Source organism: Coenobita brevimanus, chromosome 44, assembly GCF_032717465.1.
Source record: "Coenobita brevimanus isolate Jiangsu-jjx chromosome 44, ASM3271746v2, whole genome shotgun sequence".
NCBI classification, from domain to species: Eukaryota; Metazoa; Arthropoda; class Malacostraca; order Decapoda; family Coenobitidae; genus Coenobita; species Coenobita brevimanus.
Genome location: NC_136997.1, coordinates 3,451,495 through 3,477,202, shown reverse-complemented (window position 1 = coordinate 3,477,202; position 25,708 = coordinate 3,451,495). Strand labels below are relative to the sequence as shown.

General features: G+C 41.6%; 1 protein-coding gene across 1 annotated transcript in view; it reads left to right on the top strand.

The window, feature by feature from the left end:
• The first annotated feature begins 2,651 nt into the window (after positions 1–2,651).
• LOC145398215 (glutamate receptor ionotropic, delta-1-like) overlaps positions 2,652–25,708 on the top strand; it is a 150,844-nt gene continuing 127,787 nt past the window's right edge. The window contains exons 1-2 of the mRNA XM_080271168.1: positions 2,652–2,774; positions 4,070–4,115. Coding sequence (XP_080127294.1) covers positions 2,652–2,774; positions 4,070–4,115 — 169 coding nt within the window. The remainder of the gene's footprint in view (positions 2,775–4,069; positions 4,116–25,708) is intronic.

Genomic DNA, 25,708 nt, shown 5'->3' with positions numbered 1-25,708 from the left:
ACACACACACACACACACACACACACACACACACACACACACACACAATAACTAACTAGTCATCTTTCAATGGCACATTAATGTGAATGGGGAAATCATACAAAACACACTCAAATAATGAGTAGATTTTTTCTTCTAAATAACTCAAAGTGGCACTGACTGAGTAGACTTTATAAAAGAAGATGGAGCAATTTACTTTGTAAATTATATTAATATTACAATATCACAGTGAATGAAGGCTAGCTATACACACACACACACATACACACACACACACACACACACACACACACACACACACACACACACACACACACACACACACACACACACTAACTAGTCATCTTTGAATGGCATTGTTGGCACACTAACGTGTACTGGGAAATGATACAAAACGAGCAAAAATAATTGGCGGATTTTTTTCCTCTCAATAATTAAAAGTGGTACTGACTGAGTAGATTTTTTTCCAATGGGAAGCTGGAGCAATTTACTTTGTAAACAATATTAGTATTACAGTATCACAGTGAGTGCGTGCTAGCTAGACCAATGGTTCTGAAACTGGTGTGCCTTTCTTTTTTGATGACTGATTTACATAGCTATAATCAAAACTGTACCTTAAATACTTGGTGTGCCTTGTTTGACAAAAACATTTGAGAACCACAGAGCTACACTGGCCAGCTGGTTAACTGGCTAAAAAGCCCACTTCAACCCGAGCTTGTAGACAATGTACAGGCAGCGGGAATCTCTCGTCCTGACTCATCTGCTGCTACAGCAACAGCAAGAAGTAACTTTTTCCCCGCCTCCTCTACCCTTGCAGGCTGCACTTCATTGCCTTGGTTCCATTTTTTTTTTATTTAAACTTCTTATATCCATAGCCTCAGGTCTTGCTAGCTACCACCAGATGTCGACAAGACCTGTAACCTCTGCGCTGCTCTCTCTCTCTCTCTCTCTCTCTCTCTCTCTCTCTCTCTCTCTCTCTCACACACACACACACACACATGTATGCGTGGGCTGGCATCACTGCGTTACTCATGGCCGACTGGTGAGTGGCCGTGAATACGTGATAGGAACGAACGTAAACCGGACGGGATTGAACCGAATGTTATCCGTACGAGATTTATCAGTTCTAATACAGACATCAAGAATTAAAATTTTGTGTTGGCCTCGGCCGGGGCTATTCTTATTTTTGTAAAAAAAAAAAAAAAAAAAAAAAAACTAGTTGAGATCCGGGGCTATTCATAAAACATTTGGGGATATAGCCCCCAAAGCCCAGGCCTGACTACGCCACTGCCCGGGGAAAACAGTACTAAACACGTTTTCCCTGAGCGTTGTGGTGAATAAAAGATATCACAAGTGGTTATACACCAGTCAGTTACAAACGAAGACTGTTAAAGTATTCTATGATTAAATCGCCTATGAACCAGACAGACCAACAGTTGACGATAGTGGACTAGATGAAGGAGTGTCTTTTGATTTCGAATTGGAATGCAATAACTGAGAATAATGAAATATCAGAGAGGAACCATTTACAACGCTGGGTGGTAACCATATAACCAAACCATACGTGTTCCCTACGTGTCAAGTGGGTTGGTGAAGGGTTAGTGCCCCTCCCTGTAAAACAAATAACTCAGAGTCAAATGGCCACCCCATACGGGATTATGGCGTCTGGCAATAGATAGATAGATAGATAGACGACTGGGCAAGTACTTAAAGATTTAAAGTGCATATACAGTATGCCGGTTGAACGACATCATACGCAAAAGAGAATGTGTGAGAGATTCGGAGAGTGGAGTAGGTGTGTGTGCTGAAGTGGATGAAAATGAGAGGGCAAAGTAGGGTGCTTGCACTTGCATATCTATTAGGCCAGAGGAGAATATGACAGTGTCGATCAGTTGAACCAATCGTTGTATGGATAAGCTTACAAATGTGGGCAATTGTATGCTTCTATTTTCTGATGGATGATCTAATATCTAAAGTGGAAGCAATCCACACAGCCATTCGAACCTGCCTATTTGTCCAGGCGCTGGGCAGGCACATGACCCAGGCACAAGGCTTTCCAAATATTAGAGTGAACAGAAGATGGGGAGACCCTAATTACTGCTGCGTTCCCCCATTTTGCCCTGAGAGCAGCAGATATTTTGGAGGGCAATATTCTTTCTCCATTATCCCAGAGATCGGTTCTAAGGTTACCACCCAACGTAGGTCATGGCTTCCCGGGTTACAGTAAACCATTTGGCTTGTGGTTAGTGCAAAGTTACCCAAAGGCAGTGCAGCAAAGAATGAGTGGGCAAAGGAAGTACCCACTTATTTAACGACGATTATGCAAGTCCGGAGTCAAAGGTGTACTGCTGAATATGCTAGAAGGAAAAAGTACACAACACACACTCAGTTATAAACCCACCGCGTCCCATCAATATATGGGTATGTCACAACATTTTCTCACGCTGAGACCCGTCGTCACACCAGTACGTTCTGTAATTGCAAGGTCTGTCATTCGCACGTTTTTCAAGCTTTGCAGGTGATTTTGGTAGGCCTATGTGGGAGATCTTCCTCTACCCGCCGCCAGGCGGCGACGTGCCTGACCCCACGGGACCCCCACACGCCATTGTCGCGGCAACTCACCTATTAGCAGTGACCTGACCAGGAAAGACATGTCGCGCTGCGGTCTCTCCAACAATGCAATTCAAGACAAGAGTGATTCCCCAATCGATGACGATGTGGAGGATAAAGATTACGTGGAGCTGGAGGAAGAAACTAGCAGAAGTGATGACAAGGTAACATCGCCAAGGAAGGTGCGGTATGTTGATGTGTTTGATGACTGAAACAACGCTGATATCGCTAATATATTGTGTGAAAACCAATATATTCTTGTACGACATATAAATTCGTACCAAATGAACAAATATCTACCTATTCTGAGTGGTCTGCAATAGTTACCCTTACCATAGAAAACGTGACAGCAGCAGCGCGGCTCCAGAGAACACAGTACCGGGTGTTCAGAGGGAGAGACACCTGTATAACGTACTTATAAGCTCAGGTGAGCAATTTTTTTGGTATTTTCCAATGTTTCTCTTAAAAAGCAGAGGTTTGAGCCCCCCCAAAAAAATTAGAAAATCTGCCGAGATGGGGGGGGGGGGCGGTCATTGGTGAATAATCTGTCGGGAGGCGCCGGGCTAAATGAACGACAGAAAAGAAGAGGAAAAAAAAGAATAGGATATTTTTCTCACAAGTGTGTAACTGAGAAAATATTAGCAATCTGAAAGTAAGAAATAAAACTTCGTGACACATTCTTCTGTAATACGAAAGATAGTAAGGCAACTTTAGTTGTAAGAATACTGGTAAAAATGTTGATCCAATAATATTGATGCAATTATACTGCTTAATGTACAATAATACACTCGTACTGGAAGCACTTAACAAAGCATATCTGTCACAAAAAATCATTATGCTCTGATATAATACTGGAGCCCCTTTTGAAAAAAAGTAAGGACGAAATTAAGTCCATTGGTGATTTTTACCTTACTCTACATATTTAATAATTATGCAGATTTATTGAAGGATGATTCAGTTTGTTGGATAATTCTGCAAAACTCATATTTCGTCAAGATTGGATTCATAGCGATGACGATTTAATGCAGTTTTACTTATACGTACATTTACTTTATCTAGTAACAGATGATGTGGAAATACATGAAAAATTATGAGAATATGCACAAAGAACAATGTAGACACCAGAACTGGAAATAACACTAAGAGACAGAAGGACATTAACTTATTTAAAAGAACAGAATAGAGCTTTGACCGTAAGATATAACAGTGAATAAGCTAAAGAGCAAATATGACATGGGAAGGACTGGTAACTAGAGAAGCTAAGAGAAAGGACAAAAAACTGACAGTATCAGTAAGATGAAAAAAATACTATGGCAACATAGCAGGTTCGAAGATGAGACAGTAGTTTTTTGTGGTGCTGTGTAACCCAGGTCTGTGTGGCCGAGCAGACCCATCAACCTCAGGCAAGCGATCGTCCCTGCATGGACCTTCCAAGCTTTTAACATGTTTTCCCCCACAGTGCATACAGCAGCTTCTCACAGCTAGGCCAGGGGAAGAGTGTGGAGGTTTGATTCTTGGGTGGATGCTGTATTTACTTTTCTCCATCCACCTAACAGCACTTTAGTAGGGTCTGCATTATCCCGTTATCTGGTAATATTGTTGCCAACCAGCACTGGAAATGGTTTCATGGGTTACAGGAAACAGTGACGTTTGTCATTCAATGTAGAGTCACTTGAGGTCGGCAGAAGAGTGGCGGGGAGGATGGGAGAAACAAGCACAGAGAAGGGCAGACAAAAAAAGAAAAATAAATAATAAAAAATAAAGGTAAAGGAAGAACTAGGCAGTGTTACATTAAGTGAGTGGATGATGGTCGCCACCACCAACCACCATGTGACAGGAGTATGCAGATATAACATGAAGAATTTTAAAACAGTGCAGTAAGTCATGGATGTGGTTGCGAGCGGTCGATGTTCACAAGTATTCCTGAGATGGTTCATGTTAATGATGATTATAATGTACACTAGGCTTACACTAAATGGGGTTTTGACAGGTGCGAGGATGGGAGGTTTCCTCCCCCCCCTCCCCTCTACCCGGGTATGGTGGTGTTACGTGAACTAAGCACCTCTATCACCTCTATCCACCACCTTGTGTTTCGGGTCAACGCACACAACATATGACCATCACTTGACTGATATCTTGGGTCATTAGACGACCAGAGTTCTAAAGCAGTCCAGTGTTCATGGGAGACTTCGATCTTAGACAAACCGGATGGTAATGTATAGACCTTTTCCAGTGACGTCACAGAAGTCACGTGACTTTGTTTACGACTCCATATTGGATGGCAAACTCCTCGCAGTAATGGCTGTCCAGACAGGGCTGTCAGAGATGAAACAGTCAGATATATGCAGAAATCTGAATCAATGCCACCAAGATCTGTACAGGAACATGATGAATTGTTTGAGGCTAGATCATTACACCATATCTAGGGAGAAATTCATCAGTTTCAAGGATTGGGGACCGAAACCAGATCTCAGATATAGCGATCGCTATCACTATTTGGTAAACACTCCATCAAAGTTCACCAGGGCATCCTTCAAGGTAAACAGACATGTCATATTGTGTATATGCAATGTAGACAGCTGGGATTGACATATGGTACTTATAAATCGACTTGGTAATCAGCAACTTATTGACGTGGGGCCCAAGGGGGGAGGAATTGTATTACACTGACTGGGAATCGAGTAGTTGATGACTTGGTTTCCCAGTGATGTACCCTAGTTACTGCCCCCTATTTAGAAAGTTGCAAGCATAGGCTAGATAAGCGTATGACAGGTATGGGTTGCGTACAAAATTTGTCATTCCTGTAGTCTCATTTCTGTAAGAGCTGCCTAGCATGGGCCTGCATGGGCTATTGCAGGCAGGGTAAATTAGTTACACTCTTGTGGGAGCTGTCTAGCATGGGGCTATTGGCCTACTGCAGTTATCCTCTCTTCTTAATCTTAAAGTTAGGTCCTAAGTTGGTTGGGTTAGCTTGGTTTGGAATTAAAAAAAAAAAAAAGTAATTTCCGACAGAAATGAATATCAGATTCAAATTAATCACACTATAAAACATTTAAAAATGAAAATTTTAAGCTTCAAGGTGAGTTGGGTGTAATTCTGGAAATTTACCAAGAAAATTTACTAATATTGGAAATTTCAGTAATTATAGACCTCTGAACATACACACAGCCTACATACTGATGTCTAAAGTAGTTTTACATCTATCTATCTATATACCTAGCCTGCTTCCCCCAAGGAGAGGGAGGTAGCCGAGACAGGACGACACACTCCCCATTTACTCATCCATTCAAACACATTCATTCGCATCTTAGCCCCAAAGGGGAGAACGGACAGATCCTCACCGCACCACACCGCACAAGGGTCAACTGCGCAATTCAATCAGTGACATCTGCAGCAGGGCCCGACAGCAGAACTGGTTTACCCCTGTCACATCATAACAGACCCATCCCCTTACCCGCACCTGACCTGATAATATAGGCCAAAACTGTCAACACTACTCTTGAAGTAAACTTTTACATTACAACTGAAACATAACACTGGCACAAATATGAATAAAGGTTATTTATTTTATGCTGACGAGTACCACAACATAAAACTAAAAGACTTAAACAATATAGTTTTTATGATTTTACATTTTATATGAACAACAAAAAAATCTTAGTAGCTACATACATGGTAAAAGAAAAATACAGGGGGCTGTAGATATAAGTACATTATTAATCCTTTTATTTGTAATTAAAGTACTTTTGTACTAAGTGGAATATGTACATTTAATTGGAACATGTATTGACAGTTTTGCTTTCTATGCAGCAACATTGTTTTCTAAATAAAACAGAAAAATATAAATAGTAGTACTAGTAATTTTGCTGCAGTTTTAATTGCAACATTGTTTAGCACACAGGCTTACAATGATATACAAGTTTTTTACTGAAGTCTTGAACAATATTCTGTACTGCACTATTATTAAAATCATCCACCATGACACAAATATCAGTTTCAAATGAATCACAGTAAAAAAGATTGAATAAAAATATATGCTTTAGCCTAACCAAACGTAACCTAACCTCCTTACCTAACCTAACCTAACTTCAAGCATGACCTAACCTGTAATTTAATCGGTTTTACTTACACATCTAACATTCTTGATCATTATTACTATGTCAGAGTTGGTTTAGGTGAAACTCTGGAATAATATCAAAACAAGGCCTGTGACATGGACCCTTCCCCTCTTTTCCTACGCACACTCATGGCCGTGTGGGTCTTGTGCTCTGACATTAACACAATTAGGATATCCCACGACACCTGCAACTGATAAGAATGGTAAAAATGCCCGTATCTACCCACAAATCATCAGCTCACCTGATATGAAATGCATGCAACAGAACCGGGAGTAGGCCGTCAGCTGCCAATTCTCCATTTTCATGGCAGCCATCCACTTCTCTCGCCTTTCCTCATTGGCTAGAAACTAGTAGAAGTTTACCCCACATCCAGTTTTCTGCCTTGTCTTACAGCCGAAGGCACAAAAGTGGTAAACAATTTTGGAATCTGCAATTCTCTCTCTCTAGACGTCAACAATTTGCCGTCCAATATGGCACCGTAAACAAATGTCACATGACTCATGACGTCACGTGGAAACGATCTACAGGGAGTCAGCAAATGAAAATGGTGATAAAAAGCGAGAAATTATGTGGCCGATAACATTACAAACTGGAATAAATCTTCACACCATTACCTCCGCCAAGGAAATTATGTTTCTGGCTTGTTTGTTTGTTCCTTTGTCTGTCTGACTGTCTGTCTGTAGGCAACGTTACTCAAAATGTTATGAACGGATTTTGAAATTTTGTGGAAAGGTGGGTCATTGGCCAAGGAAGAAATTATTACATTTGGGTCTGATCCGGATCTGTATCCGGGGTTTCCCTCACAATATCTCCACTAGGTCTTAATGACCTTCAGTGAAATTTTGTGGAAATTTGACTATGGACCAGAAAGAATTGATTAAAGTTTAGTTCGGATCCTGATCCGGATCCTTTTTAATGGCAGTGGCATTGCCGGAGGTATGCACTCTGTTAGTGCTTTCTAGGTTTTCCGATTATTTTGGCTATGAGCTCCTCAACATTTCAAACTAAACGTGACCCGGCATCGTTAACAAGCAGAATTTGGGTGACGCCCTGTTCATTATACTCTTGCCGGTACCAGGCGACTTAAATTTGAATTATGAAACCTGTCTCGTAATGAAGGAAAATGTCTAAATCATCTAGACCAGTGGTTCTCAAACTTTTTGGTATCGTTACCCCCGGCAGTGGTGTGATAGATCACCATTACCCTTAACCATTCCTCTTGTGAAGTTAAAGGAAAGAAAAATATTGGAATGCTAAATTTCTAATGCATTTTATATGTAAGAAATTTATTTTCCTTAAGAAATAAACAATTTAGACATTATTTCTTTGACAATATATTAAAATTAAAGCATTGTTCCTTTCATTACAAATTGGAATTAAAGCATTATTTCTTTGGTAATTACTAGAAAACAGACATTATTGCTGCATTATTAATGGGAAACATGATATTGTTTGTCCTTTAATAATATATCAGTGAGAGGGTCTGTAGAGGACAGTGCACATCGCCTATCAGCATCTGCGTCTTTCAGCTGATTCCTGGCTTTGGTTTTAATACAAACTTTTATTTATTTAATACAACCTTTTTATTTTTTTATTCATTTATTCATTTATTTATTATCATTATTGATTATCAATTTCCTCCAAAGGAGTATTACTTTTAGAAAGTGCCTCGTTACCCCCAGAAATGGCTTCATTACCCCCACGGGGGTAATTACCCCCAGTTTGAGAACCACTGATCTAGATCATATCAGACCATTCTAGTTCGAAAAATTGACCCCTAAATTGACTAAAGTCGGCTGGAGATGGCAAGAATAAAAAGAAACAGATGCCCCAGGGCTCAAAGAGGTGTAATCACGTGACGTGCAATTAGGTCGCCATGTGTTTTCTTCCCTTTGCATACAACAAATTTTTAGCCCTATATGACTCTAGTCTCCTTCTACTATCATCAGCATCCGGACCTCCTTTCCCACCCAAGGGCGACAGCCAAAATTTGCCCAGGCCAATGGGCCACGCTTCCATTCACTCATCACTCAAGCCCCCGGAATCCTGGCTCTATCAGATACGCCAAAAACATTCACCACGTTCTGTAGCTTCACATAAACGTATCCGATTGAGTGAATCCGGACACTGCCACGTTAAAAAGGGATGCCAAAATCCCTGATCATGCACTTCTCACATCAATCATCCAGCCAGCTTGATCTCTAGTCAGTTCCCTAGCCTTATCGACTTCCAAACCTCATTTCCTTACAAACTCATCCACTGGCTAAAGAATAAGAAAGACAGTTTACTTAGCCAAATTGATCTACGCTTCATCTTGAACGCACATAAAATCAACAGAACGTCTAGGTAATGGACTTCACTCCGAAGAATATAACTTTCTTAATACCACCATTAACGTCAGTCCCGTAAAAATTTTAATATTTTCTTTCTCTCACGAAACATTCTACTTGATATTAGAATTTAGAACCAGAACAATTGGACAATGAATTTTAGTTTTCATACTCGTAACAAGTGTACCACTGATAATACACAGGACTGATGACTTGATATACAGTCCCATTATTCAGTACGTGAAGTCGGAGAAAAATGAACTGACATATACTAGTTGTCCTTGGCCTTGGATGAGATGGAGGGATGGAGTGAAGAGGTATATGCGAGAGGGGGGTGTGAATTGGGAGCAGGGCAGTGAAATGGCGGGGGGCATGGCGACGTGGAGGCAATTTGTTTGTGGCCACCCCGTATAAGGGATTAAGGCGTCTGGCAATGGATATATAAATAGATACTAGTTGTCCTGCAGACTGTCCGCTGAGGAAGGAAACAAGTACACTGATAAACACTGCCATGATACTGAGAAGTAAATAACACTACTGTTCTCCTTCCTCCCTTATCCCTCTTTTCCCTCCCCTGCACAAAACAGACCCTGGCGTGTTTTTAAAGAAAGTTTTCCCCTGCTCGACCTCTGACAGGTCAGTCACTGACTTGAACCGGGATCCAATAACAAGCAGTTGTTATGCTAATTGTGCCGTCATAATTCAGCAGGCTCATCTCCACAGGCAGATTAGCTGTTCAATGGTGTATTCAGACGTGCGCCTTGGCGAGAAGAGAAAGGTCGCGTTGCTCTTAAAGTTGAGCACTGTATGGGTGTAATGGTGAGAGCGGAGGCGGCGCTGCCTCACTAGCCATGACGCCCTCAGCCAGGCAACTCTGCCTGCTCCTCCTCTACCTGGTCCTCGTCCCTGCCGTAGCGGCCTCCTTCACTAAATCTTTACTGCTGACAGGTGAGGCACACACAGCATACTATACCTCACACTATAGTGCAGCACACAGTATAATGTAGTGTAGACTATACTTTAGTGCATAAGATACTGTAATGCAAACTATGCTGCAGCACAGTACTGTATACTGAAGTGCACATTGTATTGTAGGGCACAGAATACTATACAGCCTGTTATTCTGTACAGCACACTGAGTATACCGCACACTACATTATACCACCACAGTACCGCGCACTATTCCGCAGCAGGCACTCTGCTCTCCTAAACATTACACTGTTCCACACACTATTTTTACTACATACTTTACTGCACCACACAGTATACTGTGACGCACTCCATACTGTGCACATACTGTAATGTAGTTCTTACCGTGCTGCAGCCCACCATAACCTGTAATAAAATCTATATATCAGATCATATAATGATGTATTACACACTGTACTGTATAGCACATTATACAGTGGTTCACACTTTATTAACACACACACACACACACACACACACACACACACACACACACACACACACACACACTGCTGTAATGTTATACACTCTATACCAATGCAAACTGTACTGTGATATGCAACTTCTCTTCCATAGTGTAACAAAATACTCCATAGGTCGATAATAAAAAAAAATAAAAAATCATAAGAGATAAACATTATAATGACAACAGAAAATAGACACTGTAATTAGGTATATACTTAGGAAAATTTTAGAGAAAACCCAATTACCAAACCATTTCTCCTTAAAAAGCTCTAAACGAAATTCCCTCTTGTCATATACTCCGGACACTACTTGCTCCCCAGTTATATTTTCGTCATCTTTCTCCCAACACTTGAATTCAAACCTCACACCTCTAGTACTGATTTCTGTATTACTCACAGACTCGAAAAACTCTTCCAAAAATCATTCGTTTCCTGACCACTCCCCTCATTGTTTGATCCATCTTATATGATTAACAGTCATTTCTCCTTCTTTACTTTTATCCTAATCCACACCAACCATGCAGTCACAATCTCCACTCAGAGATGCAGTTCGGGGAATGAAAGAATTCTGATAGGCAGAAGTTCTGCAATATGGCTGAGTGACATTCCAGTCATGAACTGACATGGGAGGGTGGGGTCAATGTCAGGTAAAGTCACATATTCTATAGCTAAGTATTTCAACCCCTTGCCTTGATCTTAGTCTTTCATTCGCATATATATATATATATATATATATATATATATATATATATATATATATATATATATATATATATATATATATATATATATATATATATATTCTTTTTTATACCCTTCTCAGATACCTACAGGATATACTTTGCCATAAGTCGTTTACAAAGTAATAACAAAAAACGGTGCCGGGCACAACAAACCCATCCCATGCAGTCATAAAGTGCTGACGTAAAACACAACAGGATATCTAGTCAAAGATGTCACATATCAAATATGGAATAAATCGGGTGAAAATTGACGATTTTATGCACATTTGAAATTTTAGGGCCTTCCCATTTCATATTGACCCCCCCTTCCGATACCTGGCAAGTGATCCTCCTGATGTAATGAGGCATGCTATAAGATGCAGATATGAAAGATGCACGTTAGGTTTTAGTTTCATGTCGATATGACAAATTTTAAAGGATTTGTGGCGAAAAAAAAAAAAAAACTATTTTTACTTTATACATTTGGGGGGCCTACAGCCTGGGCTTTGGCCCAATTTAGCCCAAAATTTAATGAGGTGATCAGAAGGTCATAGCCAAATCATCCCTACAATTTTGATCAAAATCGCACCAGTAGTTTTCGCATAAAGTTGTTAACAGACAGACAGACAGACAAACAAAGACAGGCAAACCGAGTGAAAACAATATCCGTCTCTTGTCCCTCCGGGACGGGAAGTTATAAACAAGGCGGATCTTGTCATCGATCTATAACCACATTTTACTAATTCTTTACTGGTAGCTTCTTTATATTCATACTTCATTTTCCCATTTACAATATCCATTCAAATGCAAGCTCACCTACCATGCCTACAGTGACATATTCACATACACCCTTTTCACCCACGCTTATCTCTCTCTCTCTCTCCCTCTCTCTCACACACACACACACACACTCGGTGTCCAGTTGCAAACAACGTGCCATGTTTGCAAGGCGAAATGTTAAGAAAGCTACTTATGACTGAAGGTTCCCAAGGAAATATAATTAGGTTTACACCAATTCATAAGCTATAATACAAGTTACCACTGTAATACGCAACAAGTCCGGCCTCGATGGGCACAACATGACTCGACAATCGACTGTAACTGTCCAGCGAGCAAGGGTGAGACTCATCCCTTAAGCGGTATCAATTGTCCGAGTACGGGAAAACTCATTCTGTCAACGTCGAGGCGGGATGTGGCGTCGCATTATTACGAACATACTCTCTACTCTCGTTTGTTTACTTGTCAGAGAGAGTGACTATTTCCTCTTAACCTTCATCATAACTGCTGATTTCACAGTTCTAATTACCAGGCGCCATAGCGAAGCTTTGTGTGTGTGTGTGTGTGTGTGTGTGTGTGTGTGTGTGTGTGTGTGTGTGTGTGTGTGTGTGTGTGTGTCAGTGTCTGTTAGCACGATAATTTCACACCCTCTTAAGATATCATCACATAATTTTCCAGGTGTGTAGTAGGACGAAAATCTCCTGCGAGTTCGAAATTGGTGAAAGTAGGTCAAGGTCTCTGTGTCTGTTACCAAGACAACTTCGCAACCGCTCAAGATATCACAATATTTTACAAGTGTATAGTAGGGACGAAATCCTTCAACGATTTCGAAACTGGTGAAAGCAAGTCAAGGTCTGTGTGTCTGTTACTAAGATAAGGTCGCAACCGCTCAAGATATCATCACAAAGCTTTACAGGTATGTAGTAGGGACGAAAATCTCTTACGTGTTCAAAGCTGGTGAAAGAAGGTTGAGGCCTGTGTGCCTGTTACCATGAAAACTTCACAACTGCTCAAGATATCACAGAATTTTACAGGTGTGTAGGAGGAATGAAAGTCTCATACGAGTTCGAAAGTAGCGAAAGTAGGTCAAGGTCACAGTCATATTCCGATCCGCGCTGGATATATATTGGCTCACGGCTGGTGTGTTTACCCCCAGGGGGGGGGGACCTTTATTTACCAGCCGCAATAGCGAAGCTGTTATTGTTTTCAATTTGTCTCTCTGTGTCTGGGTGTATGTGTGTCTGTTACCTCAATAACTTGGCAACCGCTCATGATATCATCACAAAATTTTACAGGTGTGTTGGATAGGAAAAAATCGATCATAAGTTCAAAATTGGTGAAAGTAGGTCAAGGTTTGGGTGTCTGTTACCACGACAACTTCGTAACCGCTCAAGATATCTTCACAAAATTTCACAGGTGTGATGTAGGGATCAAAACCGTCGAGCTTTGTTTTCAGTTTGTCCGTCTATGTGTCTTTGTAACTGTTAGGATGACAACTTCGTTACCGTTCAGGATGTCATCACAAAATTTTACAAGTTTACAGCAGGGATGAAAATCTGCAAAGAACTCGAAATTCGTGACAGTAGGTGAAGGGTAGTGTGATGAGTAAGGATGGAGGTTTGGAGGGTGAAGTGCTTGAAAGGGTACAGCAGGGAAGAAAGGTTGCTGGTTCTTTGAAAGCAGTGATAAGAAACAGGGAAGTGAGCATGGAGGTGAAAAAGTTACTACATGACAGTATTGTGATACCAACTCTAACGTATGGAAGTGAAGCTTGGACGTTGTTGGAAGGACACAAGTCAAGAGTGAGAGCAGTGGAAATGAGTTATTTAAGAGGAGCCTGTGGAGTCACATGGAGAGACAGGCTGACAAATGAGGATATAAAGGCGCGTTGTGGTGTGGATGTGGATGTGATAGGAAGCGTTATGAGGAACACACTGAGGTGGTTTGGCCATGTGGAGAGAATGGAGAGTGAGAGGCTGACGAAGAGAGTGTATGTGAGTGAGGTGGAGGGGGGAAGAGGGAGGGGGAGGCCGAGAATGAGATGGAGAGATGGGGTGGAGAGGTATATGAGAGAGGGGTGTGTGATTTGGTAGTGGGGCAGTGAAATGGCGGGGGACAGGGCGACGTGGAGGCGATTTGTTTGTGCCCACCCCAAACGGGATTGAGGCGTCTGGCAATAGATAGAGATAGATAGGTGAAGGTAGCCTACTGTATGTGTGTCTGTTACCATAACTTCGCAGCTGCTAAAGATATTATCACAAAAGAGTATGGGTGTGTAGTAGGGATGAAAATCTCTCACTCGTTCGAAACTGGTAAAAGAAGCTCAAGATCATATTCCGAGCCTCGCTAGACATGAATCGCTTCGCCTTGCCCCTTGGGGAAGGCCTCTCTCTCTCTCTCTCTCTCTCTCTCTCTCTCTCTCTCTATTTTATCTGGCTGTTAGCACAGAATCTGCATCCAAACGTGTAATAACAGTGTTGGGTAACATCTAGTACCTTCAGTGTGGTTGTATTCAGTGATGTCGTGGGTTGAAATACCTAGGGTGGAACTTTTGGCTTTAGGATGGTGCACAAATAATTATTTACATAAGTTCTATTACTCATGTTCACAGAAAAAAAAAAAATTAACAACATCACGGGTGTTCGGGAGTCAATTCGCGTACTATATGCATTGTATGTAACCATGCCGTCAAAGCACACTTTCCTACCCTCCAGTCAACAGACTTCTTTACTCATACTTCATAAATTTATATTCCATCTCCTGTCCACTCTCCTCTGTACAACTCAATTGTTTTCCTTGATCCCTTTACTGCTAGGGCTAACACAGGAATGTAGGTCCAGAATAGGTAAGATATCCCTTAAATCTAGACTCGCACTCATTTACTACTTTCTCACAACTGACATTTCAAACTCATGCCGTACGAAAGTTTTACATCCACATGTAATGTGAGTACGAACGTACTTTCATTCAGTCTTCCTTCGCCATTCATACTTGGCTCTCTGGCTACTTTTCTTTTAGAGGACTTTTGTTTTGCATTATTGAATCCAGGTATTTACACTTCCGCCGCTTCAAGTCTTGTTCCATTCACAGGCATATCACAATGTGAATGACGATGTCTCTAAGCCAGATTGCTACCTGTTCTTTATTAGCAGGCAGCACATTATCCCCATGTCAGATAAGAAACTCTGCAATCTTTACTTTTTACCATGACTTTCACTCTGCTGTCCATAACTTTCGTTGCGACACACACACACACACACACACACACACACACACACACACACACACACACACACACACACACAATGTTTAGAGCAGTCCACTGTAGTCGATGACGAAGAAGCTGTTACAAAACGAACTGATGAAGGGGTAATGAAGGAGTTACAATGTATGTCGTTGCTGATGCGGACGCAGGTGGCAGTGATATCCTACATGGGAGTCCCAGATCTTGTTTCACCAATGGAAGTGTTGTTTCCAACGCGGAGGAACTCCTGTAGCGCGGTGGTGTCGACTGATGCTTTTTTCCCCTTGCTCCGTGGTTAGCAACCCCTTAAGGTGCTATTGTTGTTTTATGGGAGAGCAGACCCATCAACCACAGTCAAGGAACCGAACCAACAGGGCCGTCCTGTGCAGTGAACTGATATTCCCTTACAGTGGACAGCACCTTGCCATTGCGAAGCGTGGGGAAGAATGTGGAGGTTTGGTTCTCGACTGGACGGCACATTTGCCTCTCTCCACCCACTTAGGAGAAGCACCATAGCAGGTTCCACACCATCCTGTGATTTTGATATATGCTTCCCACCCAGCGTTTTTCAACTTTTCCTGAATTATATGAAACATTGAGGCTTGTCATTCAGTGCAGAGCCTGAAGTAGAAGAACGAGCAGTAAATGGTTACAGGAAAGGCTTGGGAAAAATAAGAGAGGATAGCAGGCACGGAAACTAATGATAAAGGTGAAGGAAGTAGACAGCCTACATCAAGTGAGTGGATGACGACTGCCACCACATACCAGGTGTATTATGCCTTTACAGCAGTATCAGGTCCATGATGGACTCTTTGTTACCAGTTACACAAGGTGTGAAATTCAAATGCCACAATTCTTCGGGGGGAGGGGGGGGGGCATTGGCCCCCTTCCGATACTGTTCCCTCGATTAACCACCCATGTAGAACCTGCTTTTGCAATCGTTGGTCCGACATTCTTTTTAGTGCGGCCAAACCAATAGAGGTGTATTTGGGTCATGAGTGCCTTAGCGGTAGTCTATTGCTTTAATAGCTTCGGTGAATGTTTGCGATTAATCCAGCAGGATGTTTAACAGAGGGGCACTAGGTACATTATTCAAGACATCCACGATTATGGGTCTGATTATATATTATAAACAAAGTGCTTTGTCCATATCAAGAAAATTTGTTTTCAGTATGATAACGTGTTCGTTCAGTTAATTTGACAGAAGCCTTTTTGTGAACCTTGAGCATCTTTCATTGCTTGATGGAACCATATGTGTTGTTCTCATATCCTTTTCTCCTTTCATACCGGAAAGTAGGGAACTGAGATCATGACAATAAGTTTGTGAGATAAGCGTCATGAGCTCCTTGTTTGCGTGTAAGTATTGCAATGGATATGTGGGATTTTGATCACCATATTCCTGGTGTATCTCCTTGGAGTCGACCAGTAGTTCTATGGCATCTTCTAACGTAGCTCAACAGAGTCTTTTCCATGAAGAGTCTGCATCCACAGTGAAGCCACATTTTCTACAGTATGGTCAAACGAACTGCACTTTGCGAAAACACAAAACAGTCATTCAATATGGGGTTGGCAAAATAAAGTAAATATAACTTTTCTATATCTATCTATCTGTACTGTACTGTATACGTAGGCTGCTTCCTCCAAAGAAAGGGAGGTAGCCGAGACAGGACGACACACTCCCAAATTACACATTCAAACACACACAGTTATTCGTATTTTAGCCCTAATGGGAGAAGGGGCAGATCCTCATCGTACCACACCGCACGAGGGTCATCTGCGTAGTGCAATCAGCGACATCCGCAGCGGGGTCCGACGGGAGCAGGTTTTCTCCTGCCACATCATAATGGACCCATCCGCTTACCCACACCTGACCTGATCAGCTGATCAGACCAAATGCGGGAGAATATCCCCTCAGGGCCGTGTCATCAATTATTCATTCACAACTTCTCTCCAATCACCTATCACGCACAGCCACTGTTCCTTGCTCAACAGACATTCCTCTTTTATCTCATGGTCTCTTCACACTGTCCATCTGTCCTATCCGTGGTCTTCCTCTTATCCTTACACCTCCCACATCCGATCCAGTTATCTTTTTTCACCAATCGCTCTTCATCCAGTCTCTCCATATGTCCAAACCATCGCAACACACTTTCCTCAATTCGATTACCCATTTCTAGCATAACTCCAGTTCTCCTTTGCACTTCATCATTTCTCCCTTGATCTACAAGCGTCACTTCATTCATACTCCTCAGACACCTCATCTCCATTACATTCAAACCTTTCCTTTCTGCTACACCCATAGTCCGTGTTTCACCCCCGTATAACGCAGTCAGTACCACAACACCATCACACAGCCTTCTGTTTACATCCATTCTAAGCGAACGACATCTAACACTTTTTTCATTCCTCCCAGCACCTTTCCTTCTTCATTCACTCTAAACTTCACTTCTACATCTATTCTTCCATCCACGGCAACATGTGACCCTAATTATTTAAAACACTCTACCTCCTCAAGCAACTCACCATTCAAAACTACATTCATCCTTCTACCATCTACCAACCTCGTACAATTCATCACTTTACTCTTATTCTCATTTACTCTGAATTTTCTCCTTTCACACACCCTTCCAAACACCTCTACCAACTGTCTCAACCTCTCCTCTGAATCAGCCACCAGGGCAATATCACCCGCAAACAGCAGCTGATTCAGATTTCACTCTCTACTTTCAGCATTCACCTGTCTCAAACCTCCACGTAACACTCTCGCATTCACCTCCCTAACAACACCATCCAAATAAGTATTAAACAACCAAGGCAACATCACACATCCCAGCCGCAGCCCCACTCTCAGGGAAACCAATCACTCACAGTATTTCCCACTCTTACACACACTCTACCATTTGCATATAATCTTTCAATCCTTATAACAACCTACCACCAAGGCCAAACAGTGTCAAAACAGTCCACAAAGTCTCCCCATCAATTTTATCATACGCTTTCTCAAAATCCATGAACACCCAAGACACATCCTTATCTTTCGCTAAATACTTTTCACACACCTGTCTCACAGCAAACACATGATCCACGTATCCCCTCCCGCTCCTAAAGCCTCACTGCTCATCACCAATCACTCCCTCTCTGCACTCTCAAGCTCTCTTAATTAACACTACAATACACCTTACCTACAACACTTAACACATACGCCTAAAGCTAATACATTCATATTTATCACCGTTACCTTTATACAACTGAACCACACAAGCACTTGCCCAGTCAGCCAACACCATACTGCTCACAAAACACACTGAGCAATCTTACAACTCACTCGACAATAGTTGGTCCACCACCTTTCAGGCATTCCACAGCACACTCATCCATACCTGCAGCTTTCCCTGCTTTCATCTCCTTTACTGCCTCCTGCACTTCCTCCATCGTGATCAAAGAATCATTCAACTCTCCCAACATATTTATTCCTTGCACCCTTCCATCTGCCACAATCTCAGCCTCCCTTTCCTCCTCAACATTTAACAGTCTTTCAAAATAAGCTGCTCATCTCTTCCTTACTGTATCTATCTCAGTTACCATCCTTCCATCCTCTGCTTTTACTCGCTCTTGCTTCCCAGATTCTCCCTTTCGTCCCATTTTCACCTCCTTCCAAAACATTTTCTTATTCTGTTGAAAATTTTCAGTCAACCGCCTACCCCACCTCTCATCTGCTGTCACTATAGGATCACGCACAGCCTTTCTCGCCCTATTCCTCTTTTCCCTTTACCTCTCATATGGCACCTGATTCTTCCTCTGCAGCCACACTTCATATGCACGCCTCTTCTCAGCCACAACCATACTTACTTCCTTGCACCACCATTCACTTCCTCTTCTTACACCACCACCCACTCGTCTCACACCATACACCTCTTCCGCATGCCCCACCACAGCTCTCTTTAAAAACTGCCATTCCTCCTCAACACTGCCATTTTCCCGATCATTCACTGCGTTCCACTCATCTTTCAACTTCTCGTGATACTCTATCATTTTCTCTTTTTTATTCAAGACACTCACTTTCAATACCTCCCTTCCACATCTAACTCTCCTACCTCTCACCCATCTCCTACCGTCTCTCAACTTTCTCTCCACCAGGTAGTGGCCAGATATACCTCCACCCTCCCCTCTCAGAACTCTCACATCCAACAATCTTCCTCTTACATTCCTGGACACAACCACATAGTCCATCAATGCTCTGTCAACAACACTTACACCCTCCTGTCTCACCCATGTATACGTATATAAACTGCATATGTCTTTCTTCTCATACCAATCACCGTCTCTTGCTCAACACACATCCCTATCATTCGTTCCCCAATTTCATTTCTTCCAGGTACACCATGCATACCAACTACACCTTCAGCTGCTACATTTTCCACTAGAGCATTCAGATCTCCCATCATTACATTCACATTTGCTCCAAAACTGCAGACACTCATCAACATCATTGCAGAAAGACTCCCTCTCTTCTGCATCCCTTTTGCTACCAGGCCCATATGCACTAACAAATACCCACAATACACGTTCAAACTTCGCTTTCACCCACATCAGTCTCGATGACACCTCCTTCCATTCAGTCACACACTGCTGCACTTTTGGGTTCACTAACAAACCCACACCTTCTCTCGCCCTTCCTCTATCAGCACCTGTCATCCTTTCACTCACACTTCGAAACTTTGACTCACCTTTCCCTTTCATCTTTGCTTCACTCAAAGCTAAGGAATCCAACTTCCTTCTCACAAACATTCTCCCAATCTCCTCCCTTTTAGCCTCAATCGTACTACATCCAAGCACATTCATAGACTCAGTCTTCAGCGTATGGGGATAACTCCCCTATCCCTGTTCATTCTCTCTCTCTCTCTCTCTCTCTCTCTCTCTCCCTCTATGTATATATATATATATATATATATATATATATATATATATATATATATATATATATATATATATATATATATATATAGAACCCAAGGGTAAAAATCAGCACAGACGCTATACCCAAAAACCTACCTCCTCTTTCATCTTTTCATCCCCTTCCTTTTTTTTCCAAGTGATTACTATTTTCAAAATATGTTTAAGCCAAATGTCTGTTTAATGAAAATGGATTTTTCTGGTGTCTTTCAGATGTCTCTTTTCCAACATGACTTTATTCACCTGCACATATATTGCTGTAGTGGATAATGGTATACTCGTATGTTACTTTCACTTGATTTTTTAAGTTGAAGAACTGAATATCACATTTGGCGAGAACACACACACACACACACACACACACACACACACACACACACACACACACACACACACACACACACCAAAAAGGTCTTCGGCCAACATCGAGGTGGAGGCATTAAGCAGGTATTAACCTCCTCATCCTTTCATCAGAACTTCCTATATTTACCACAACCACTCATTTCTTTCTTCCTCTTCTCGTTCATGTTTCTGATCCACGCAAACTGTTCCTTTTGTTTTACTGGTCGATACCTTTGCAAATGTTTACACAGCTTTATCATTCTTAATCAAACATTCCTTGCATATTTTAAAAGTAAAATAATGGGTGCCCAGTTTTACCAACCTAGCCTAACTTTGAAACCTACTTCCTTCGGTTGTAACATTGGGATTTGTATGAAGTTGGACATATGTTGACCAAACTCATCTTAGACGATTTCAAAAAGAAATACATCAGTTAAGAGCCACAGTAGTGGCAATACATGTAAACAATCCCTCGATATATTATCAAGGTATAATAACCAGATACGCATAATCTTATTCAAAAAGAGGGAAACAGCAACAAATTATGGATGGCAAACTTCATCTAAGGCAGGCAGGCCCACGTATTCTACCGAGACCAATGTTCCAAATTTAGAATACTGTCCAATGTTGTTCCACAAGGCTCGGTTCTTTCACTTCGATTTTTTAACCATTTTCTGCCATCCAGTCCCAACCTCCCTTACGGTCACAGTATTGCCGTATGCTGAAGACAATATTCACTCCAAAAACTGAACATGTAGCGGTCCAGCACCAGTAGTATAGCACCTATACATCTCAGAATACTGACGTCGACAAAACGGAATAGCTGCTTTACCAAATTTCACAACCATCTCCTCTTCATTCCACACAGACAGGAAATAAAAAAAAAATCGTATGTTTCCCTCATTAACCACTCACTTCTACTGGAAATGCAACCTACAACAATTGTAGAATATATCTTGGATAAACACATGACAAAGAAACAACAGTACAAAAGTATCTCGTAAATGTCTTGAAGACATCTGTAAGCACTAGCCTACCATTGGACATCAGAAGAATCACTTAAAATAGCATGTTGTAGAAATATTTCACAAGAACGACAATGTATTAGCTCAGCCTAAGCTGGGCCCACTTTCTTTATCAGAAACATGGAAAAGCTTGAACAACACAGAGAAAATTGAATAATAAATTATAACAATAACGATATGCACAAAGATAATCAAACAAAAACAAATTACGTAATTAAGAATCGTACGATTATGTGAGACAGACAGTTTATCGACTCAGATCAGCACTCATCCGACCCATGTCATATCATTCCTCACAAAAAAAGAAAAAAAAAGAAAGACAGAACAGCCGCCCAGGAAATAATTCTATGCAGAATAACTGATAGCTCATCCATCCATCTCTACGAAACACTGCCTTCACACAACTTCAACCACATAAACTTCCACCAACCACCAGCAAAGATCTACTCCTCAGAAGCTGTCCTACCCAGGAAGACACAAGTGCAGCTAGCCTACTACGATGCAACCATCATTCACTTCTGTTGCATTTTGAGCACAAAATACAATTCCTTAACAATCCACTACAGAAAACTCACACTGCAATGCAGACTCCAACGCCACAATACACTTGCCCACTTCAGGCACGTCAGTGTTACAGCCCGTACAATCCTTTAACTTAACCTCAACAAAAGGCCTCTGATGAGAGAAGAGGCCTGCGCTTCACTGGGATCACGTCCAGCGCAGCCTGGAGTTGTAATAGCGTAATGATTATATTTTCCACCACTAATGCCACCAGTGTAATGCTGGAAAATTTTAGTCATCCAGTGTACCGATCAGAATTTTAGAGATTATGAGAAATTGGGTAGAGTGATCTTATTTGATTATGTAAAATAGGGAAGCATGATCTTATTTGATTATGGGAAATAGGGTAAAGTGATCTGTATATGAGAGTTTTGGAGATTCTGGGAAATTGGGTAACGTGATCTTATATGAGGGTGCTTGAGCAGAATAGATATTAGTACCCTTCTTGTGCTGCGCAGTCTTGTCTGTACCACTTCTTAGAGGATAGCAGAAGTTAAACTCAAAATTACTTAACCTAAGATTTACTAAACATTAAGAACTGAAAGATAGATTACTCTTCGAACTGTGAATGAAACAAAGCAAAGTATAATCAGGGTCGGTAACTCCAGAATTATGAATCTTTACAACCTAAATCATTATTCAAAGAGTACTGATACACCTGGATATATTAATCCCGTGGTCTCAGACTCTTTGGGAACAAACCTAAAAATTACTATCAAAGATATTCTCTTATGACTAAACTTGTACAACTCAAGAATCATATACAACTGAATACAGTATTCAAATGGACAGTAATCAAGTGGACCGTAATCAAATGGACCAGCTGATAAGCACTTTGATTGCATGAACTAAGAAAAAGAGGGAGGGTGTGTGATTTAGTGTGAGACGCCGGTTAAGCAGTGGCTTGAAAGCACGATCTGTGAACGATGGAGAGAGAGGAACGGCGGTCTCATTATTCAGTACAAATGGAATCAGGGGAAATATCAACAATTTAACTAACAAACGTATAAGAAGACTTACATTACACGAAGGAGAAAAGAGGAGGGGGGGAGGATGAGAGTTCGCCACTAACCTGTGAACGATGGAGAGAGGAACGGCAGTTTCACTGTTAGACGCTGCTCCCTGCCTTTTTATACTCAACATCACAGTATTCGGGAATCGGCTGAAACTTTAACTGATTACCTTCTAACATTATGGACTCTTCAAAGTTCTCCAAAGAATATGAAAGATATGTTTGCACTCAACATACATAGAAAAGTGACTTACGATGTTTAAAATTCTTGTAATAGGCATAAAGGAACTTTAATCATAACAAAGCTAAATCAATTAGGAATCCAAACAATTTTATTACCATGCATGGTTCATGTGCCTACGTAAACGACTCCAATAACATGCGTTTCATGCTTCACAAATGACTAACATCAACAATCATATCTCAGATACCTCTCAGTTCTCCACTGCACAGTTCAAAAGGGGAATACTATTAACTTCGGCATGTAAATCTCTAGATCAGAATATGAAGAAAGACATTCGCGGTTATTAATCCCTACTAAAATTTCCGCGGTTATACATCTTTGTTAAAAACGGCAGGTTCATATGTAAAAAAAGTTAATCATATTCACACCAATACTCAACTTAGTACTATCAACAACAGAATCATACAGTACTCACATTATGAATATCATCTAAGACTAAACTTAAATATAGGACTTAACGGCTAAATTATGAACTGTACGAACCTTATATCAACACTTAAACTTAAGATTACACATACAATACTAGTTTATACTAACTTATACTATACTTAAAATTATGGCACTACACGGGTCCTTCCTCGGGAAAAAAAAAAATAACATCGGAAGTCAACATTCAAATCATTCATCTACATTTCCTAGGGACGTGTGTGCAGATGGGACAGACTTACCAAATTTGACTGTGAACCTCTCTATGAAGTGATGAGATAAAGATTTCCCTGACTCTCCCTCCAATAAGTGGCACCTGTCGGTCCACAAGTAAAATCGCATACCCCAGGGGGTCGCTTCTCTGTCACAATAATTCTCGAAATTCAGTGGAGAGATGTGCTCCTGCCAACCTCCTGCCTGGGTGGCAACATGGTCGTCTCACCTGGACAGACCTCTACTCACGCTGCCAGGATCGTCCCAGGGGTACTTCCCATTCATACAACCTAGTAACTTTTTATTTTTTATGTGTCCTACTCTGGGCAAAGGGGTCAGGGCCTATATCTCGGGGGCAGTAGCCTATCCCAACCCCCAGTAGTCCTCCTAGACCTCCACATGTCACCACTTCGGCACTAACACCCACCATCCATATTGAATACATGCTAGGGCTGTCTCATACAGGACTGATGTATTGGTATTAGCGGGGGTACTTTTACGACATGTTGGCGGGTCATCTGGTAGATCGGGAAAGTCTGCTTTTTTTATGAAATTCTAATCCTTAAACTGTTCCCTGCCCCAGCCGGGATTCGAACCTGCGTCCATCAGGACTGCTGGCCGTCTCTCTACCGATTCAGCCACCGCCTCCCCGTAAATCACATTCACGCTCCCATCCACTCATGATTACGCTTCCAGCTCTCCATCTAGTAACTGACGAGCGCCTGTCAGGTCCTGAAGTCACTGTTCCACCCTAGACCGTGCTGACTGTAATGTGAGGGGTAGGTGCACACTGCCCCTCGAATTAAGGCACCCTAATACTCCCACTGAACTGGGCTGAGCCCACAACCCTAACTCCTATGAACACACTAAATTGTCACAGTCAATAGTCAGACAGTCCAACCCGCACACATTTCCCTATCCATCACTTAACTTAATACTGCAAATACCAGTTTAAACACTCAGCTCTTCAATAAGTCTCCAGGGAGGGCGTTTCTCATGGGGCGGCAACTATTCATCCACCATATCAGGCTCAAAGGCCCCCTTAGGGGTTCCAAGAGCCACTCTTCTCCGCGACAGGGCTTCACCTGTCCTGCGGCCTCCTGTATCCTCTTCCCCGTGAACACATCCTCTACCACGTACACACCTCTGTCCATCAACACTTCCACTACACGATGGCGTGATGTGTGTGGATTGTTTAGTTTTGAGGGGGGAGAACCTAATGAATCGGCTATAATGGTCCACTGAGCTACACTCGTTCTTCTTGACGTGTGACCCCTAATTTCCATCACCAACTCATCTTCCACCATACTCTCACCGGACCAAACCACAAAATACACAAGCTGTGTTTCCATCTCTGTATGCATTCCATTATCAGTGAAGAATAATTTTGTTTGTCCTCCATGAGATTCAAAGATCATTAATTTTAGAAATATCAAGTTATTAAGTGGGCCTCCAGTATACTGTTATTGTGGGATTCTATCTCGATTCATTGACTATAACAATATCTATCCCACAACAATATCTTATCCCACTGCTTTAGCCACCAATGTAACGGCAGAAATTGGCCACTGCTAATGCCACCAGTTTAGTACTGGAAATTAGAGCCACCAGTATAATGATGAGAATTAATCACCAGTGTAATGATGAAAAGATGTCACCAGAGTAACGGCCGGAGTTTTAGAGATTATGAGGAAATGG